Source organism: Diplotaxodon limnothrissa, linkage group LG23 (genome assembly GCF_057381915.1).
Source record: "Diplotaxodon limnothrissa isolate DT_005_m linkage group LG23, D_limnothrissa_male_GT1.1, whole genome shotgun sequence".
Lineage (NCBI taxonomy): Eukaryota > Metazoa > Chordata > Actinopteri > Cichliformes > Cichlidae > Diplotaxodon > Diplotaxodon limnothrissa.
Window position 1 is genome coordinate 35,734,662 of NC_140617.1, and position 14,841 is coordinate 35,749,502.

At 40.7% G+C, this 14,841-nt stretch overlaps 1 protein-coding gene across 2 annotated transcripts; it reads right to left on the bottom strand.

Moving 5' to 3' along the window:
* Positions 1–468: 468 nt before the first annotated feature.
* On the bottom strand, positions 469–14,634 carry LOC146608618 (secretin receptor-like). 2 transcript variants are annotated; one of them, XM_085348172.1, is made up of 13 exons: positions 14,502–14,634; positions 14,313–14,412; positions 13,904–14,014; positions 11,049–11,155; positions 9,542–9,651; positions 9,314–9,446; positions 8,787–8,940; positions 8,639–8,699; positions 8,480–8,549; positions 7,815–7,906; positions 1,205–1,343; positions 1,080–1,121; positions 469–997 (listed from the first exon to the last, which is right to left on the bottom strand). In XM_085348172.1, exons 1-13 carry the CDS (start codon positions 14,568–14,570, stop codon positions 812–814), a joined length of 1,374 nt encoding a protein of 457 aa, XP_085204298.1. In that variant the 5' UTR covers positions 14,571–14,634; the 3' UTR covers positions 469–811. The 2 variants fall into 2 exon arrangements, with proteins under 2 accessions (XP_085204298.1, XP_085204297.1); XM_085348171.1 differs by having other exon boundaries at positions 8,639–8,940.
* Positions 14,635–14,841: the final 207 nt, after the last annotated feature.

The window sequence follows — 14,841 nt, forward strand, 5'->3', positions numbered from 1 at the left end:
TCACTCTGTGCCACAAGATGGTGTTGTGACCAAAGTTATTATAGTTAACTAAACCTGAACTAAAAATAGGAATTAAAAGCGTCTGAGTTAAGTAAAATAAAACTGTAAAATTTATTTTTTAACAATGTAAAGTGAACTTAAAATATTTTTGAACTTGGAGCACTGAAATCAAAACTTCTGGGGGGAAATAGCCTTAGTTTTAGCATCTGTTGGTTTGGTAGAAAATTGTACCACAAGTTGTCTGATCAGGGTGTAGATGTGGAGTCTTGCAATAAAAATCCAATCTGGAAATGAACTTAAAGCAAATTGAAAAAAGTCAAAACAAAGTAAAACTAAATGCTAAAACATAACTCTGGGACTGAGCTGATGTAAGCTTTATTTAACCAGGCGAGTCATTAGGAGCAAACACTGATTTAGCACTGTCATCTTGCAAGAGGTAAAACCTGTATAAGGAAATGGGGGGTAGGACAATAAAAAGTAAAAAACATAAAAGAAAACATTTCAACACACCCACTAGTAAAATTAAAGCTTAGTTACAATGTTACATCCATTAAAAAAAAAAAGAGCTTATTAAACGTACACCCTGGACAGATGCCAGGGTAACAGAGGGTAGCTACATTTTGCAGAAAGTGATTAAAGAAAGTAGCTTTTTGTTCACCGACTCCTAAAATCTTCCTGTCAGTACTTTAAATCTCCAAACAAAGCGTCCGATGCTGTTTTAAACAGCCAAGCTGTCGACTGTCGGCACTAAGTGAGAGTCCGTCATGCTATGGATGAGACGAGCGAGAAAATGAGCTGATCCCAGCTTGAGTCACATCTCCACAGTGTCCACAGGGAGCCCGCTTGTCAACAGGCTGCCTGGAGAGCAGGGCAGCAGGGACACCTGGGTGTGAGGGGTCCCGCTGTGGCTGATGGAGCCGTGGCGCTGGCTGCGTCTGGTGGGCAGGTGCTGAGTCAGCCTCCATCTCCTCCACCGCCTTAGAAATTCATGCTGCACCTGAATACACACATGCACGTTGGTCCGCACGTTCCAAACTTTCCTCTGAATCTGTTTATTGTAAAAGCGGAAGACCTCTCACCTCTCCGTTCACAAAGCAGTAGAGGACAGCGACCACAAAGCCCTTCAAGAGACAAAAGTCAGCTGATCATGTGGTTACATTTGTCATTGAATTGAGTGAAATAGTCAGGGTATCACCTGGTTTACCTGAGTGGATGACAGAGCCAGCTCTACAAAGGTCCAGATCTTAAACATAGAGCTGCTGACTTCAACGGGCAAGAACACGAACAAGATGTAATGCACGCCGAACAGAGCAACCAGAAAAAACGTGGATTTGATCAGCCTCCTGGGTGAGGAGAAATCAGCATTTTTGTTTAAGTGACAGTAAAAACAACCTATTAAAACTATTAAAAACTAACTTTTTAATAGTCAAAATATGTACTACATGCTATAGGTTTCCCTGGATACAGTCACCCATCTGTGTTTGGACTGCACAAGTGTCTGGATCTGTTCTTGTGGGATTGAGTTCAGTGTCCGGCTGGTCATTGGTTGTGGCTGCCTCTGGGACATTGACCCAGCCTGTCCCAGGCTCATGTTCAGTAGCAAACATACCAGGACTAATTGCTAGCTAAGGAAGTGTCTGGATGTGCTCTGAGTCCTGATCCAGAAAGGCCTACTTTGCTCTGGCAGCGTGGAGATGGGCGTTGTTGTGCTGAAACACGAGAACAAGGAGGGGAAGGGGTAGTGCTGCATCTCTACTCCACAGTTTGTCTGTGTCCTCTCTTCCTCCCCTCAACCCCAGATGATGGCAGATGGCTGCTTCTCCCTGTGCCTAGTTCTGCTGGCAGTTTCTTCCTGTTAAAAGGTAGTTTTTCTTCCCAATTTCGCCAAGCACTTGCTCATAGAGCACTGTGTGATTAGCCTTAAAGGTACTTTTTGTAACGACCCTCCACAAACTGGAACACTCAAAATGTTTAACAGGGGGCAGCAGTTTCATTGTTAAGTCTATGGAAATGTTTTTGGATGTGCATTGCTGTGTAACTTTTTTCTTTTTAGCCCTACCACTATTCCTCAGGAGGAATCACATTTAAGAGTCTCTTAGATGTATGAAACATAAGGCCCAGGAGGCTAAAATTGGCCAAGCAAAGACTCCAGTCCTGACCACAGCTTATATATATATATATATATACATATATATATATATATATATATATATATATACATATATATATATATACATATATATATATATATATATATATATATATATACATATATATATATATATATATATATATATATATATATAAAACACCCAGCATGCCCCTGCGGGCGGTTTATCCTTCAAGCTCGGGTCCTCTACCAGAGGCCTGGGAGCTTGAGGGTCCTGCGCAGTATCTTAGCTGTTCCCAGGACTGCGCTCTTCTGGACAGAGATCTCTGATGTTGTTCCCGGGATCTGCTGGAGCCACTCGCCTAGCTTGGGAGTCACCGCACCTAGTGCTCCGATTACCACGGGGACCACTGTTACCTTCACCCTCCACATCCTCTCGAGCTCTTCTCTGAGCCCTTGGTATTTCTCCAGCTTCTCGTGTTCCTTCTTCCTGATATTGCTGTCATTCGGAACCGCTACATCGATCACTACGGCCGTCTTCTTCTGTTTGTCTACCACCACTATGTCCGGTTGGTTAGCCACCACCATTTTGTCCGTCTGTATCTGGAAGTCCCACAGGATCTTAGCTCGGTCATTCTCCACCACCCTTGGGGGCATCTCCCATTTTGACCTCGGGACTTCCAGGTTATACTCGGCACAGATGTTCCTGTACACTATGCCGGCCACTTGGTTATGGCGTTCCATGTATGCCTTGCCTGCTAGCATCTTGCACCCTGCTGTTATGTGCTGGATTGTCTCTGGGGCATCTTTACACAGCCTGCACCTGGGGTCTTGCCTGGTGTGATAGACCCCAGCCTCTATGGATCTTGTGCTCAGAGCTTGTTCTTGTGCTGCCATGATTAGTGCCTCTGTGCTGTCTTTCAGTCCAGCTTTGTCCAGCCACTGGTAGGATTTCTGGATATCAGCCACCTCCTCTATCTGCCGGTGGTACATACCGTGCAGGGGCCTGTCCTTCCACGATGGTTCCTCGTTTCCCTCCTCTTTCTTGGGTTTCTGCTGCCTGAGGTATTCACTGAGCACTCGGTCAGTTGGGGCCATCTTCCCAATGTATTCTTGGATGTTCGTTGTCTCATCCTGGACTGTGGTGCTGACACTCACCAGTCCCCGGCCCCCTTCCTTCCGCTTAGCGTACAGCCTCAGGGTGCTGGACTTGGGGTGAAACCCTCCATGCATGGTAAGGAGCTTTCTTGTCTTGATGTCAGTGGCTTCTATCTCCTCCTTTGGCCAGCCTATTACCCCAGCAGGGTACCTGATCACGGGCAGGGCGTACGTGTTGATGGCCCGGATCTTGTTCTTACCATTCAGCTGACTCCTCAGGACTTGCCTGATCCTCTGCAGGTACTTGGTGGTTGCAGCCTTTCTAGCGGCCTCTTCATGGTTCCCATTTGCCTGCGGGATCCCCAGGTACTTGTAACTGTCCTCTATGTCTGCAATGTTGCCTCCTGGTAGTTCAATCCCCTCAGTTCTGACTACCTTCCCTCTCTTTGATACCATCCGACTACACTTCTATATATATATACCGTATTTTCACGACCATAAGACGCACTGTGCTAAAAGGCGCAGTCTCAGTTATGTGTGCCATTACTGTATTTAACACACACATAAGGCGCACTGGATCATAGGGCGCATACAAGTACCGTATGCGTATTTAAAAATAAAGCGGGAGCAAACCTGAGTTCGGTACCTTACTCACATTTTTATTACCAGTAATCGTCATCATCAACAACACACAAGCATACAAGTGTGCGTATTTAAAAATAAAGCAGGAGCAAAACAAAGTTTGGTACTCACATTTTTATCATCAATCAAACCCATCGAAGTCCTCATCCTCTGTGTCTGAATTGAACAGCTGCGCTAAATCTTCATCAAACATGCCAGGTTCACTTTCTTCACTGTCAGAGTCACTTTCCGTGCCGTGCGGCTCCTCGGAAATGATGCCGGCTTTTGCGAAAGCTCGAACAACAGTGCCAGCAGACATGTTAGCCCAAGCATCTACAATCCATTGGCAAATTGTGGCGTAACTCGCCCGGCGCTGGTTTCCACTCTTGGTTAAACTGTGGTCTCCATCGGTCATCCATCGCTGGATGTGTTTGTCGCCGATGTGTTTGCTGCAGTAGGAGCGGAAGATGGCCAGCTTTTCCTTATAATCCGCTGGAAGTTGCTGCGCTACCGTAGTCCTGGTCCGGATGGAAAAATGGCACCGTTTCATAAAAAGTGAAAGTGAAACTGCTTTTAGCGGAATGGTGACCGTCGAAACGCTTCTCCCGCTCGTTCTTTGCTCGATGATCGCCTTATGTCCGCGGAAACTCAGCTGCGTCTTCTTGACCTGCCGGAGCTTGTTTTCCAGCTTCCTCCACTTGCGAACCATCGATTCATTAATCTTAAATTCTCTCGCCGCTGCTCGATTTCCATGTTCCTCCGCGTAGCTGATGGCCTTCAGTTTAAACTGTGCTTCGTAAGCGTGTCTCTTTGCCATTTTCAGGGTTGTTAAAACAACGATGTCCTGCATAACGCACATACCTGTTCTTTTATACAGGTATGTGCAATAAAGTCAACGCACACACTTCACCCTTTAGCGTTCTCATGGTGTTCTCTACTACGTCCTCCTTACAACACACAGGGCGCACTGCGCTATAGGGCGCGCCGCACTTTTTGAAGAAAATCTAAGACTTTTAAGTGCGCCTTATGGTTGTGAAAATACGGTATACATATATATATATATATATATATATATATATATATATATATATATATATATATATATATATATATATATATATATTAGGGGTGCAACGATACACAAAATTCACGGTTCGGTTCGGTTCGATACTTTGGTGTCACGGTTCGATATTTTTTCGATACAAAAAAATGTTCATGCATTTTTAATTTGTCATTTATTAAAATTATAAATATATATTTTAACTCAAAAGTACAGTTTTTAAATTTAACCCTAACCCTTGTGAGTGTTTTTTATTTTGACAGCGAATGCGCACCTGCGGACCACTTATGTGCAGCCCTGGTTATTTAGCTCATCATATCGCAGCCACAGAAATTCTTTTGTCCATGAAACCATAAAGCTGCACTTTCTTTTTGCCTTATAGTCTGATTTGTCATAACTTCTCCGTTTTGTGGTAAGCTTTTCTTTGGCTGTCACTTCTTCACCCTGACCTGTCTTATTTGGCTCAGCAGAACTGAAATGCTTTTACACGCTCACTCACATAAGCTCAGCGATTCTCTGCGCGATCAACCTCTCACATGTTTAAGCTGCGGGAGATTTCACTTGTCATGTTTGCATAGTAAGCTAACGATTAATAAGACGATGTCAGAGGAATTGGTGCACAAATTATCATCACTCACAGATCAGTGCTGTCGCTCTCTATACACAGTTCGCACGATTGCAAAGTGAAAGCAAAAAAACAAGCGCAAATTCAAACGCGACTTCAATATGTCACATATTGACAGTGGCTCACCGATGCCAATGACATAATTACCCAGCTACATTTCTGAAAGAATGCAAAAGCATTGACATATATTTTTCCTACAATAGCCCGACGGGCAGGGAAGAGAAAGATTTTGGTAGCCCGACTGAAAAAATCGCTAGCTCCAGGACGTCGGGCTAGCGATATTGCGAGCCCTGTATCTGATTGAGGAATCACTCATCTTTGGAAAAGAGAGTTTATTACAGAGAAATGGCTCTTTCCAAAATAAAAGCTATACTATCCGCTTCTTCTGGGCTATATTCTCAGCAGCATAAGGAGAATCATGTGCTAACAGCTGTCTAAATGACTCGGCTAAAGTTAGTAGCATGCTTGCTTTTTTTTGTCTGCTTCCACTTGTCTTTGCACTAGGATGATGTCGGCGTAAATGTGCAGTCATATTCGTTGTGTTCCCACTAGTGCTTTCAGGTTAATCTCGTTGAAATGACCTTAACGCCACAACACGGCAAATCTCCGTTAACGAGCTACCGCCGATCACTCCGTGCATGGGGCTAGACGGCCAACACGTTAACGAGCTAACTGCGCTAACACACTAGTTCACACTCATGTAATTGAGCATTGCATGGCACATCCAACATACTGTTTTACTTTAGTCCATGACTCGCTTACCTTCAGGGTCATACGTCACATGAAAACCAAAATAATTCCAAACGCCAGATCTGAATGAGGTTCAATTTGCCTGTTGCAAGTAGAGCTTAACTTCTGTCTCGCTAGCTTGCCCTGCGCTCTTCCTTCTGACTATGCTGTCTGTGTTGAGCGCTCAGTGGATCTGCGCTCGACAGTGCAGCCTAGGCGGAGTAGTCGAACACAGATTCACTGAGCGCTCAACACAGACAGCATCGTCAGAAGGAAAATTGATAAAAGAAATTACAAATGTTGTATTGTTCGATACATATGCGTACCGAACCGAAAGCACTGTATCGAATGGTTCAATATCGATACGAATATCGTTGCACCCCTAATATATATATATATGGCCCCAACTGACCGAGTGCTCAGTGAATACCTCAGGCAGCAGAAACCCAAGAAAGAGGAGGGAGACGAGGAACCATCATGGAAGGACAGGCCCCTGCACGGAGATCTCTGTCCAGAAGAGCGCAGTCCTGGGAACAGCTAAGATACTGCGCAGGACCCTCAAGCTCCCAGGCCTCTGGTAGAGGACCCGAGCTTGAAGCATAAACCGCCCGCAGGGGCGTGCTGGGTGTTATATATATATATATATATATATATATATATATATATATATATTTTACTGTTGATGTATATTCAGAATGATATGTTTTTTAAACCCCAGACACCTTAGGGGGACTTATTATGCTGAATATGTTAATCTACATCAAGGGTGTCAAACATAAGGCCTGGGGCCAGAAACAGCCTGGCAAAGGCTCCAATCAGGCCTGCTGGACAGCTTTGAAAAATATGATTGAAGGCATACAATTTTAGACTTTTAACTGTATTTTTTGATGATGACTGATAAAGACCTCCCCCATCGTCATCCGTTATACACCAACATGATTACGTAACAGACATAACATGTTTTTTTACAATGGGTCCACCGTTTAAAAAAAGCATTTTCTGTGAATTAACAAAAACTTCCACTTTTATACTTACAGGGCAGTCTTTGTGGCCAATGAGCTGCCAGAAAATTTTCTGTAATTTTATATATTTATTCCTTACATTTTAAGCCCAAAGAACCGTGCTGACAGATTTCTTTTGTTTGCAAAGCATGCAGAGCATGCAGACACACTTCTTTTTCTTATATTGAAATATTTCAGGATTTAAACGTGTAGGTAAAGTTCTTTGCACTTACAGAACAGGGAGTTTCACAGGTTAAACCATGCAAAATGAGTTTGACATCCCTGACTTGCCTGGCTGAATAGAGTTTGCATTGACTTGCCGCATGTTATGTCACAGAGCAGTGTGACTGAGCTCTAGTTAAACTTCAGTTGATAACTCTTCAACACAATGAAACTGTTGTTTTATCACATTCTATTGACAGCTATATTTTTTAGGGTTTTAAACTCTTTTTGAACTTGTGAATTTACAAATTTACCTTTAGGTGAACATATTAGTATAAGTATAGGTCCATCAGTATGAATATATCATAGAAGTATAACAGCAAACATTACCCTGTATGCACTACTCACTTATACTGGCTTAATTCGTTTCTCTGTGCATCTGGCATTCTGAGTTTGCTCACCAGTATCCTCAAAATCCCCATGAAAAAGATGAGGTTCATCTGAAATGATAAAAGCAGTGCAAATGATTGTTTCTCCTTCTGTGCTTCTAGTCCCTTCTCAGGTAGACATTGCGTCAGAGTTGTCCGCCATATTGGACATGATACAATCAATGATTTCTAGAAAAAAATGCGTATTTTCCTGGGTGGCAGTGGTTCATGGAGGTTGTGGGTTCTCGCTGGGTGAAATTGGATTCTAAGAAGGTGCTACTAAAAAAAACACTCCCAGTAATTGCTTTTGTTGCCACCAGTGTTGGGGAGTAATGGAATACATGTACCGCCGTTATGTATTTAAAATAGAAAATATGAGTAACTGTATTCCATTACAGTTACTGTTTAAAAAGGTGGTATTCAGAATACATTTACTTTGTTGAAATAAATAATAATGGCAGACATTTTCACTTCATGTGGTTAGCTAAGTTGTTAGCTAAGTTAACTTGCTGTTAGCTTCAGATTTAGCTTACACATGATACGTACATCTGTCAATCTAAAAAGTATGTTCAAAATGTAGAATGTTTAAAAATAATCTTTCAAATAAGAATGAAATGTAAGTACAACAGAAAACCAAAGTTTTACAGATATAGTTAGAAGAACTGGCACTCGAAGTATCCACCAAATCCATTCATGCCTCCTGGTTTCCCAACATCTTTGAAAAGAGAATGAGAAAAAACTGTCAAATAATAATACATGACATGATAATATCATAACTGCAAGGCTGAGAGAAACAGACCTTACCCTTCATCTTCATAAAAATATTTTGCACACCCCCAGGAGATGATCACAATCAGTGGCAAACCTGTGTGATGAAATAAATCAGTGACTATAGATCTGAGGTTGAGTTTTAGGAAAGGAGACACCACAAGGTGAAGACAGTTCTTCCCACCCCAGCTGAGGACGATGTACCAGGCCAGATGTTTCTTCAGGGAGAAGAAGGAGCGGTTAACAAGGGTGTATAGGAAGTGGCCCTCCACCAGCAGCCAGCTGTAGTTTGCAAGGATGGAGTAGTTGGAAAACATCAGCACGACCTTACACGGCGCCTGCCCCACCACAATTACACAAAAGAACTTGAGTTAGGCTTATTGTTATTCCAAGTTATCAAAAATAGTTTTAGTTCTAGAACAAAACGACTCCGCTAAAATGATGCCTATGCTAGATTTCAGTGAGTCCATGCAGTTTACATCACAACCTCAGTACCAAAATAACGCCTGAAGATTTCTACTCGCTGCCAAAAGAGCATATTACTACATTCTTTCTTTTGCCTTTACTGCCAACATTTATGCTAAGCTAAGATAAGCCAAGAACTTCTTGGATCAGTTTAACTGAGAAGAAATGACAAAACAGTAACACATTTTTAATCCTATTAAGCCTCAGAACTTGGGTTTCATCAAACAATCGCTGGTCCATCGCTACCGGATAGTAGTCACAGTGATAAATCTCTTCATCTGTAAAGAGCAGAGCATCTCGGATGAAGATGAAGATGGCTCTCAGGCTGAAGGAAATGAACAGTTGAATGTGAATGTAGTTCCTGGTACAATGAAGTTTCCTGAAGGAATATAAACACGGACAATTCGAGGTTAGGAACTATTCATCATCTTTAAGCACAGGGTTGACAGTTATTCAGGCCAAGATGTTGCTCACCTAAACACACAGAATATGGTGATGGCAATGATGAGAGAGATGAGGGAAATTGTGTATCCAACTGTGTACATTGTCTTCACATAGGAGAAATACAAGTGGCTGTCTGAGGACTGAATCAAGAATAGACGATATTCAATTATTTTCCTAAGCAGCAGGATATGAGAATGCAGTATGATATAATATAATGACGGAAACTAAGAATACACTGATAATTTGTCTTATTTAACTGCATGTATTCTGTGCAAAGGTTCATGTCTTTATATTTGGCTAGTTAAATGGAAATAACCACAGTGATTTATTGAAATGTACTACAATGCACGGAAATGCAGTATGCAAGGCAAAAACTAATTATACGATTCTAGCGAGCTTGAAAGTCAAAATTTGATATGACCGCCATTATTCTTCAAAAGAGCCTGAACTCTCTTAGGCAAGCTTTCTTGTAATTTCTTTAAGTGGTCAGATACTGTTCATCTACTGTAGGTACTTTTGTTTGTCTGATACTCCAGCCTTTTTTTTATAGATTTAACACTCGAAGTGGGAATAAATGATGTGCTTCTGTGACAGACGGTAACAAAGTGTCTAAAGATACAATTTTAAATGGGTTCTTTGCTAAATTATTAGTTATGTGTAGACACAAAACTAGTTTATCCCTTGAGTTAGGTGGCTTTTTTATGTTTGAATAATTAATAAATCAGCGTTCAGTGGTTTAAAATACAAAAACAAAAAGACATAATATCAAGGAGTCCATGAAAAGGCAGATTTACATGTTTGAGCAGAATTAGAAGTTAGCGGTAAATTAGCTAGCTAGAATGTACTGTAGCTAGCATTTCTAAATAAACCAAAAATGTACAGCAATGCTCTGACTTTGAACATAAGCAAAATGGAAAAGTAAAACTAAGTACTGTTTTAAGGGTCAGTTCATTTGGGCTAGTTGGCATTGGCAATGGCCTGCTATCATGAGCTAGCTTTAGACTATATCAGCATATTACCACAGGAGCAGCTGGGTTAGGTTCAGCGGTTAGCAAAGACAAACACCATCATATATCAGGAAGAAGACACTAAATATGGGTATCACCTTAGTCATGAGAATACCTGCATAACTCCATCCACAACACGAGCTTAGTCGTTAATGTTTGTGCATGGTCTCTATTAAAGTTGTGGCCCTCATGCTCATAAAAGTGTCGAAAATGACAATGAAGGAGCCTCATCCAAAGCAGTAAATGCGTGGGTCTGGAAGCAGAGCTGTTTATATCATCACTTAGCAAGTGAGATAAGCATTGGCTTTTAGAAGAGTTCCCATGAGGCACTGTTTTTTCCCTTCAGACTTGAGCCTATCTATCTATCTATCTATCTATCTATCTATCTATCTATCTATCTATCTATCTATCTATCTATCTATCTATCTATCTATCTATCTATCTATCTATCTATCTATCTATCTATCTATCTATCTATCTATCTATCTATCTATCTATCTATCTATCTATCTATCTATCTAAACACCAACCTCTCCAAGAAATAAGAGACTTTCATTGAAAGAGTAGCCACAAGCATCTTCGTGTGGAATCAGCAGGTCTGTCCAGCCATTGTTTGTGCAGTTGCGATGCACTTTACCTGTAAAAAGCAATAAAATAACACTTGAGTTTTGTCTTAGTGTGCAAACTGCACTGCTATGTACACACACACACACACACACACACACACACACACACACATATATATATATATATATATATATATATATATATATATATATATATGTATATATATATACATATATATACATATATATATATATATATATATATATATATATATATATATATATATATATATATATATATATATATATATATATATATACACATATCAGGGCTCTAGAGTGCGACCAATTTGGTCGCAAATGCGACCAAATTTTTCAGTGGTGCGACTAAAAATAAATATTTGGTCGCACAGGTGCGACCAACTGTTCCGGTAACAAAAAAAAAATCTCTGTAACTCTGCGTGTGGTCAACAACAGACACACATTATGCACCTATCGTGGACTAAACCAATCAGAGATAGTCAGGGGCGGGACCTCTCTGATTGGCCGTGGTCCAGTTGAAAGTGCAGGTGGAAGAGAGAGGTGAGTAGCTTGAATAAAGCGATATCAATTCATTAACGGATTCCACAGAAAGACCTAAACACGGAGCGGACCCAACACATCAGAATCAGCTTCGTCTTTCTCGGCTTTCTCACCCGACGGCCTGAACACGGACACGCTGTCGGAGCTTAGCGATTCTTCGGGTCCGCGCTGTGTTTACGTCTTTTTGCGCTGATTCTGAGCTGCAGGTTTTGCCTCTCTCCAACCAAAATTCACCGAGCCTGCAGCAAAAGAAGCAGCAAACTGCGCTTCACATTTGATCAATGTCGTCATGAATTCCCTCTGACTTTTGCTGTTTTGCTTCCACCACGATAAAAATCACACTTCCTGCACAGCTCTCTCTCTCTCTGTACTTGAGGAACAGTTTCCCGTCTCAAATCTGTTTTCTGCATTATTCATTCGCTTATTACCCACCAGTCTAGCGTTGTTTACAGCGCTTTTTCTTTTTTCACTTAAATGACCTCGGACAAGAAAGCCTAATTTCTGCTGTTCAATACTGAAGAAATTTAAATTTCTTAAAATTATGCAAAATTGCAGAATATTTTTAAGGTTATCTGCTATAAAAAGCCAGACCAGGAAAATCTCCTTCATGTTTTCCTGTGTTTTATTCTCAGATACTTTCACACAAAGGCATCTGCTGTGATGTTCACAATTCTGATGAAGTCTCATGTGTATCAGTACTGATAAATGATCAGAATTATAATATTTCTGACTGTCTGAGGCTAAATTGAATCAAATCAGGACTTTGAGAACCGGAATTGAATGGATTATAGAAATCAGTGATGATACTCAGCCCTAGTGAGCAGCCTAGGCCTGAGAGAAGTGGATGTACTGTAGCTGTGGGTAATAAGAAAAGATGAAAAGAACTATTGATAACTTTTTTGTTAAGTTAAGGCCTGATCTGTCTGAAATTCATAGCCAGTGCTCTGACACGGTGCCATCAATATTTGAATGCTGAAAAAGCACAGTGTATCCAGGAAACACATTATATGCTGCGATAAATGCACTGCCCAAGTGTCCCCTCTCCCCACTGCCTTTCAGCAGCAGACAGCAGCAAACAGGTCGTCAGAGGAGGCCAAGATGATGATTAAGTTTTTAACATTTTCTACAATATTGACAAAGCACTTTAAGCACAAGTTTGTTAGTTAATAATTTAGAAATTAATATTGTCTGTATGGACTTCCCCCCCCAAAGAAAGTGCACATGTAAAACTGCGGTGTTAAGCGATGCGGTTGAAAAATTTGAGTGCGCCTAACTTTTGTGCCGGTACGCCTAAATTTTTAAAGTTAGGCGTACCGGTGCGCCCATGTCAAAAAGTTAGTCTAGAGCCCTGCATATATATATATATATATATATATATATATATATATATATATATATATATATATATATATATATATATATATATATATATATATATATATATATATATATATATATATATATATATATATATATATATATATATATATATATATATATATATATATATACATACGGCCGTAGTGATCGATGTAGCGGTTCCGAATGACACCAATATCAGGAAGAGGGAACACGAGAAGTTGGAGAAATACCAAGGGCTCAGAGAAGAGCTCGAGAGGATGTGGAGGGTGAAGGTAACGGTGGTCCCCGTGGTAATCGGAGCACTAGGTGTGGTGACTCCCAAGCTAGGCGAGTGGCTCCAGCAGATCCCGGGAACAACATCGGAGATCTCTGTCCAGAAAAGCGCAGTCCCGGGAACAGCTAAGATACTGTGCAGGACCCTCAAGCTCCCAGGCCTCTGGTAGAGGACCCGAGCTTGAAGGACAAACCGCCCGCAGGGGCGTGCTGGGTGTTTTTTTTTTATATATATATATGTATGCTACTTTGGGAACCTGTGTGTACAAAGAAAGAAAAAAAAAAAGAACCTGACATCTGTGTTTATTGTATAATGGTAAATAATCTACCAAAAGAAATGCAGAACTTTTTATTTCCCTCTTCAGGCACTTCAGAATTTATCAAAGTTATCTCCCAGAGTAAACCTACCACTAAAATGTTACCCGGTGTCTTATGTACACATGTATTTTATGGCGTAGTGTTTGGATAGAGACCCTGAGAGGGAGTAGGTGTTTAATTTCCTTATGAAAACAAATTAGGTTACTGGCAAATATTTAACAGGTGCAATGTAGTATAAATAATAGGTGCAAGTGAGTGCTGGTGTGTGTGTGTTTGCATAGTACCTCCTGAATTAAAAAACTCTGGACAAGGTTGTGAAACAGTTTCCCCAAGAAAAGCCGGTGGCCAGCAGTTCAAGTCGTCCCACATTCCCTTGCAGTGCATGCTGTTATTTTCTTAGTAGATCAAAAACAAATATATATTTCAATTTTATAGTAGGTTTTGTTTCCATACAAACAATGGAGCCACATTTTAAAATGTGAAAAGCAATCCACTTCAGGATTAATATTTGTTGCAGTATGTTATGTAACCAGCAGGTGTCGATAAAATACCGTTAAGTTAAAAAAAAAGTTTAAAAATGTCATTAATTTCAGATATGACTAGTATTCCCTCTTGGCACTTTCCACCAAGCAGCGGTCCTTGACATGTCACGACAGAGCGGAAAGAGACAATTTAGAAACCGTATTGACTTACCAGCTGTTTTGTGTGATGTTGAAAGTAGCAAATCTTTCATGCACTTTTCTTCCTCTCTCATAAGGCGAACATTAGGATGACAGACTGGTGACGATTTTGCCTGTTTTTAAGGAAAGATTACATCGGGCTCTGCTGATTTTTCATAGATTAAAAAAAAAAAACTAAACAAGCATGCCTCTTTTTTCTCACCTGTGGGAAAAGTAAAACCCAAATAAGTCCAAGTTTTATCATTAGGTCAAAAACTGTGATTTTCTCCATTAAAATGTGTACTTGCGTCCAAATCCCAGGGTGTTTAAATGATTAGAATGAAAAATTAGCATGGCTGCTATACAGCAAATGCGTGAAGTCGGAAAATCAAACATGCGCCTCTTTGGCTTGATAATCACGCAGGGTATGCCTCAGGACAGTGTGATAGGGGTTTTTATCAAGGTCGCGCTAATACAATGAAAACGTCCTTTACGACTTTCAAAGTGTTTATTTATTTACTGTTAAACGTAGTGATAGGACATCTGCGAATATATTTAGCAAC

Bases quoted from the DNA above. Each gene is read 5' to 3' on its own strand.
- LOC146608618 (XM_085348171.1), bottom strand. From the start codon at position 14,570: ATGGAGAAAATCACAGTTTTTGACCTAATGATAAAACTTGGACTTATT. The intron at 9,652-11,048 runs GTTGGTGTTTAG...TTCTTGATTCAG, and splicing joins GTCTCTTATTTCTTGGAGAG to TCCTCAGACAGCCACTTGTA. The intron at 7,907-8,479 runs GTAAAACTTTGG...TTATCATTTCAG, and splicing joins CAGTTCTTCTAACTATATCT to ATGAACCTCATCTTTTTCAT.